Source organism: Ailuropoda melanoleuca, chromosome 10, assembly GCF_002007445.2.
Source record: "Ailuropoda melanoleuca isolate Jingjing chromosome 10, ASM200744v2, whole genome shotgun sequence".
NCBI lineage: Eukaryota > Metazoa > Chordata > Mammalia > Carnivora > Ursidae > Ailuropoda > Ailuropoda melanoleuca.
The window spans coordinates 28,362,914-28,368,913 of record NC_048227.1 but is presented as its reverse complement, the minus strand read 5'-3'; the positions used below and the strand labels follow the sequence as shown (position 1 = coordinate 28,368,913).

The 6,000-nt window shown below is 54.9% G+C and overlaps 1 protein-coding gene and 1 long non-coding RNA gene across 3 annotated transcripts in view; one reads left to right on the top strand and one right to left on the bottom strand.

Annotated features, from left to right (window-relative positions):
- LOC117804169 overlaps positions 1-747 on the bottom strand; it is a 5,342-nt gene extending 4,595 nt beyond the window's left edge. Inside the window, exon 1 of the long non-coding RNA XR_004628480.1 lies at positions 611-747. This is a non-coding gene — a long non-coding RNA (uncharacterized LOC117804169). The remainder of the gene's footprint in view (positions 1-610) is intronic.
- Positions 7-6,000, top strand: part of SHISA9 (shisa family member 9) — a 281,281-nt gene continuing 275,287 nt past the window's right edge. For both annotated transcript variants that reach the window (XM_034670352.1, XM_002918071.4), the window contains exon 1: positions 7-720. In XM_034670352.1, the coding sequence (XP_034526243.1) occupies positions 35-720 (686 nt within the window). In that variant the 5' untranslated portion in view covers positions 7-34. The remainder of the gene's footprint in view (positions 721-6,000) is intronic.

Below are 6,000 nucleotides of genomic sequence, written 5' to 3'. Positions count from 1 at the left end.
CGCCGACCACCGAGCGCCCCGCGCCGCTCCCTGCATGTGCGGCCCGCGGCGGCTCGCAGCCCCCGGCAGCAGCCTCGGCAGCTTCGGCCGCGCCTCGAGAGGCGGCTGCAGCGGCTCCAGCGGCGGCCAAGCGGCCGAGCCCGGGCTGGGAGACACGATGCGCCGCGTCCTCCGGCTGCTCCTCGGCTGCTTCCTCACGGAGCTGTGCGCCCGCGTGTGCCGGGCGCAGGAGCGAGCGGGGCACGGGCAGCTGGCGCAGCTGGGCGGCGTGGTAGTGCTGGCGGGGGGCAACCGCTCCGGGGCCGCCTCCGGAGAGGCCGGCGAGGGCGCGGGGATTTCGGACGCGCCCCCGACCCGGGCGCCCACGCCGGACTTCTGCAGGGGCTACTTCGATGTCATGGGCCAGTGGGACCCGCCGTTCAACTGCAGCTCGGGCGACTTCATCTTCTGCTGCGGGACTTGTGGCTTCCGGTTCTGCTGCACGTTTAAGAAGCGGCGACTGAACCAGAGCACCTGCACCAACTACGACACTCCGCTTTGGCTCAACACCGGCAAGCCCCCTGCGCGCAAGGACGACCCCCTGCACGACCCCACCAAGGACAAGACCAACCTGATCGTTTACATCATCTGCGGGGTGGTGGCCGTCATGGTGCTTGTAGGCATCTTCACCAAGCTGGGGCTGGAGAAAGCGCACCGGCCCCAAAGAGAGCACATGTCCAGGTGGGCTGCCTCCCCTCTCCGCCTCCCCTCCGAGCGCCGCTCTCCCTGCTTTCCCTCTCCACCTTTCCCCGGGCAATGGCGCTTCTCCCCCCCACCCCCGCGTCTCCGCTGGGGGAGGTCGCCCGGGAAAGCCAACTTCGGCTGGGAGCGCGGAGAGGGGGCGCTGGGCTCCGCACAGGTGTGGTTTTGAGCGTGTGTATGTGTGTGTGTCGGGGGTCTTTGCCCCCTTCACCCTCTCGCCGCCCCCTCCCGGCTGGGATTGAAGCGGACCCAAGACACACAGCCCGGGAGCCCGTTGCCCCCGAAGTCTTGGGTTTTGGGGAGGGGTCCACCGCTCGGATTCCACATCCTAGCCTTTAGGTAAACAGGGCAGGCGAGCCCGAAAGAGAAGGGGGGCGTGTGTGAGCCCGCGCGCGCGTGTGTGAGGGAGGGAGGGAGGGAAGGAGTGTGTGCCGCCTGCAACTCGTAAGGCTCGCGAAAAAGAGGCGAGGGAGGTGGAAAGAGAGGGGAGGGCGAGAACAAAAGCCTTGCCTGGAGCGGCCGCCTCGCTCTCCCTGAGCTGCCGGGTCCCTGGAATTGGGACCTCGGTTGCCTCCCCCCTGCCCAAACCCCTCGCCCCTTTCCCGGGTCACCACCTCTCCCTACTGGGGGCCGAGGCCTCAGATGCGCCCTGAGCCCCTTCACCGGGTTGGCGCCGACTCCAAGGGCGGGAGCCCCGCTCACACACACACCCCCTCCGCCGCCCCCCAACACCCTGATTCGTCAACTTTCCCAGTTGCCTTATTCATTATGCAAGTCCCAGCGCGAGCAAGTCGCAGCAGATGGGAAAAGGCATTTGGGGATTAATGGAGCTATTTGCCTTTTGCTTTTTTTAAAAGTGTCTAAATTGATTCGCACAACCCAGTAACTTTGGAGGCGGAGGACACTGCCCCGAGGACGCAGCCCCCAGACCCTACAGAGGCCAGGGTTGGCGTGAGGTCTGGGAGGGCGGGGTTGAAAAGTGACAGGCTGTCTTCTAACAGCTGGATGGTTGGGCGCAAGCTTGATCTTCTTTCCGAGTGTGGGCAACCGGGTCTCCATGTGTCCCCCCCTCCAGACACACACCCTCCCCACACCTCCGGCGGGGGCCCATGTGTGCGCGTGTGGATCCACGGGCTCCGTGCGCCTGCCTAAAAAATCTGAACAAAGAGACCCACCAAAAATAGGCGAAGGAACATTACCACCTCACTAGTAATTATTTTCTATTTATACGCAGAGTATCCGATGACTTTTTTTTTTTTCCAGTGGGGAGGGATTTGGGGGAAGAGGTGAAGAAGTTGCTCTTGGTTGGGTCAGCAGGGAGGCGTGGATGGATGTTGGGGTCTTGAGGCACAAAGTAAGCTTCGAGGGTATTCAAGAAACCCTGACCAACTAAGAGTAACACGCTGGCCCCGCCCACCTCCTGCAACCCCAAGATGCCCCGTCACCAGCCTCAGCGGCGGTTGCTTCGCGTCCTCGCAGTCCCCGCCAATCCCTATGGCTTCCCGGGGTCTGTGTTAAGGTGAGGGCGGAGTGCCGAGGCAGGACTGCGGCAGGCAGGCAGGCAGCGGGTGTCGCCTTGGTGGGAAGAGAGTCACCCAGGGGTAGGTAGGCTGCCTTGCAGTTTCGGGTTAATTCCTCTGCCGAAATATCCACTGAGCCTTTTCCTTGCAAACCAGCGCTTAAAGGAGCCCTCCTGGGTGCTTGGGTGGGGGGTGGGGGAGGGTAGGAAAGGCGGGAGAAGGGAGGTGAGAAGGCGGGAGCCAAGCTAAGGGTGGGCGGCTCCCTTTGGACGTCTGTGGGAGAAGGTGATGCTAGCTTCAGGCCCTCTTTGATCTGGGTGTTCCTGTGGAGACAGCACTCCGACGCAGACCTAAGGGCCCAGCAGGGACTCAACTTCCTGTCCTGCCCCCTTGCAGCTCTGTCAGGAGAAAAAAATCATCCAGCCTAGCTGGTAGCAGCCACTTTCTTCTGCAGGTACCAGGAAAGGGCTGTTTGGGGGTGGAATCTGCCGGCAACCAGTCCTCTGGTAGGAGCGTCAACGAGGCTTCTCCTCTGTACACATTTTGGGAATTCCAGAATGCAGTGAAAGTCTATTCTCTTGAAGAGAAAGAACAGTTGATTCCCGCCCCCCCCCCAATCCCGGGCTTGAACTCACCACCCTGAGATCAAGACCTGAGCTGAGATCAAGAGTTGGAGGCTCTACGGAGGGAGTCACCCAGGTGCACCCAAGAACAGTTGATTTTTATTGGCAGTTTCCATGGTATAGTTTTCGACCCTGGCTGCTGTTTTGGATCGCCTGGAAGGCTTTTTAAAAAACCCTGTTGCTAGGGGCGCCACCCTAGACAATTTAGATCAGAATCTGTAGGGCTCCGCGAAGCCTGTGTACTTTTATAAAGTTCCCTAGGCTTTCCAATGTGTGGCCAATCACTATTAAGGAAAAGGAACTAACATTTGCCAGGCACCGTACTAGGGTGTGTGTGCGTGCACGCACGTGTGTACGTGGGTATGTATGTGCGTGTGTGAGTGCATGTGTGTGTAAACCTCATTTAGTGCTGGCAACTATAAGACAGGTGCTGTTAATTCCCATTTATAGATGAGAAAATCCTGGCTCAGTTTGGGTGGCTGGCCCAAGGTCATGCAGGAAACTGCAGTCCCCAACTCCTCAGTTTCAACTGTGTTTTCAGTTTTAGGGAGCATTTGCGGGGGCGGGGGGGGGCTCCGAAAAACGCAAAATACACATTCTCATGTTCTGTCCAGAGAGATTCCAAATCAATGTAGGTCTGGGGATGAGCCCTAGAAATCCGCATTTAACAGCCTCCTTGAATGGCTCATAAAAAGTGGCCTCCGCGTTAACCAAGACTGTTTTGAGTTTGGGAATAGCTTACAGGGTTGGGAATGGAGGAATTAATCCAGTGCGACTTTCTTATTTGCATTCTGTTGTGTGTTGTCTGCACATGTAGGGCTTTCTGTGTATTTGTGGTCCTGGGGGCTGCCCCAAGGACCCTCCAGATGGATCTTGCCCTGTTGATGAAGTGAATCATTTGGCGTCCCAGCCACAGCTGGAGCTGTTAGCTGTTGCCTGGAGGGGCTAAGGGGTGGATTGGGTGGGGCTGGCACACCTGAGCTTGGCTTCAGAGAGGGTCCAAGGTGGCTTCCAGGTGAAACTAATGTGCTGGCCACAGCCTCTTAATTTATTTTGTCTTGGGCTGTGAGAGTTACTGAGATGAGGGGTTTGTTCTCATTTTGTCAGGCCGCATCCTGCCTTCAAAGACTCCCAGCCCCTTTGATGTCCCCATGTCACCAGCTGCTCCTGTGACCCCGTGCACTTGTGTGATCCCATAAGAGGCCTCGATGATGTCAGTTTTCAGGCTCCGAGTCCTGGGCATGTGACTTGCTTCCTTCTGGACTGATTGGGACTGAAAGCAGGAGAAAGTAATTCCAGGAGATGTGGGGGTCTTGCCCACGCTATTGTAAGAACTCCATAGACACTCACTCACCAGCTACAGCAACAGGACATCCCGCCACTATTTATTGGAAGGAGAGATGGCAAATGGTGGCCAGCTATGGTTACCAAACCCCACAGACATGTTTCGTTTGGTCTGCAAGGTATTTCTATTGATGCATTCTTATTTTTAAGTTTCTCTCCCTTTTTTTTTTTTTATTGTGAATCATTTTAAACACACAAAAAAAAACCCCCCAAAACTTGAAAAACTAATAAGAATAAAGTCCAGGATAGCCTTCGAGTTTTCTTACCCCAGTACCACCAACATTTGGGGGCGGCTCATTCCTGGTGGTGGGGGCTGTCCTGTGTAGTGAAGGGTGTTTGCCAGCATTCTTGGGCTGTACCCACTAGGTGCCAGTAGTACCCACCCCACAACCCAGCTGTGACAGTAAAAAAATTTTAAAAATGTCCTCAGCCATAGCCACATGTCATCAAGGGGTAGAATCACTGCCAGTTGAGAACTACGAATCTAGACAGAACAATCATTAGTATTTTGTCATATTTGCTTTATAGTACTCTCCGTATTTTCATTTTCTCCTTTTCTTCCTCTTTTCTTCTCTCCCTCTCTTTTTCCTTTGTTTTTTTTGGCTGAAGCATTTGAAAATCAGTTGCAGACATGACACTTCATCCCTAAATACTTCGGTGTGTGATCTCCTAAGAACAAGGATGTTCTCCCACACAATTCCAGTATCACACCCAGGAAAAAGGATGGACATTCCATCATATCATCAGATATCCAATCGTATTAAAATGTTCCCAGTCATGCCAAAAAATGTCTTCCAGAGCTTGGGGTTTCAATCAAGGATCTAGTCAAGGCTCACTGCATCCGGCTGTGAAATTTCTTTAGTCTCTATTACATATCATGTTTTAAAACCAACTTAGAACCAATTGCCAACGTTTAAAAGCTGGGAGTTCTCACACAGACGTCCAGATTTCTGACTTCTCTTGAGAAATTGGCAGGTCCGACAGCACTGGACCTGCATTTTCCCATGGAAGCTGCTGGTTGCCGTGAGTGGTGACTTCCGTCTTTACGAAGCTCACAGGTTCCCTTGGGTCTCCACCCCCCACCCAGTTCACTTAGCACTGTTACCTGCAGTCCCTGGAGATGCGATCCGCGGAACTTAGCAGCTGGGGCTCAAGTCAGATAGCCTGAGATTCAATCCGGCTTGGCCACTTAAAAGCTGTGTGGCCTTGGGCAAGGGACCTCGCCTCTCTGAGCTTTAGATTCTTGTCTAAAAGATGAGATAATGATGATCCCTATGTCGTAGGCTTGTGTGAGGTTTCACTGAGGCTGGGCTTGGGAAGCTCTTAGCATAGGACCTCTTTCTGGTCACTGCTAAGTGACTCTTATTAGAATTTTCTATCCCTTTTCTGCTGTAGTCTGGAACTCAGCACCCGGCCCTTGTCCTGCAGTGTGACATTGGTGAAGTCTCCTAACTCCTCCAGACTTACCAGGAGGAGGTGGCAGGTTCAGAATAGGAGAGAAGACCCACGTATGACCACATTAAATGCCTTGCAAAGTGTTGGCCTAGGTGATGTTGCAGAGCCCTCAGCGGTAAGCTTGCGTGTACGTTGTCATGTAATTTCAGGTCCTTCCCCAGTGAGGCAAGCCTTAGGACAGTCTGCCTTTTAAGAGGCACAGATTGCTTTCCCTGAGGATGAACAAGCCCCCGGGGAGTGGAGGAGTCAGACTTCAAACCCAGACAATCTGAGGCCAGAGCACAGGTCCCTGAGCACTAGGCTGCACTGCCTTTGAG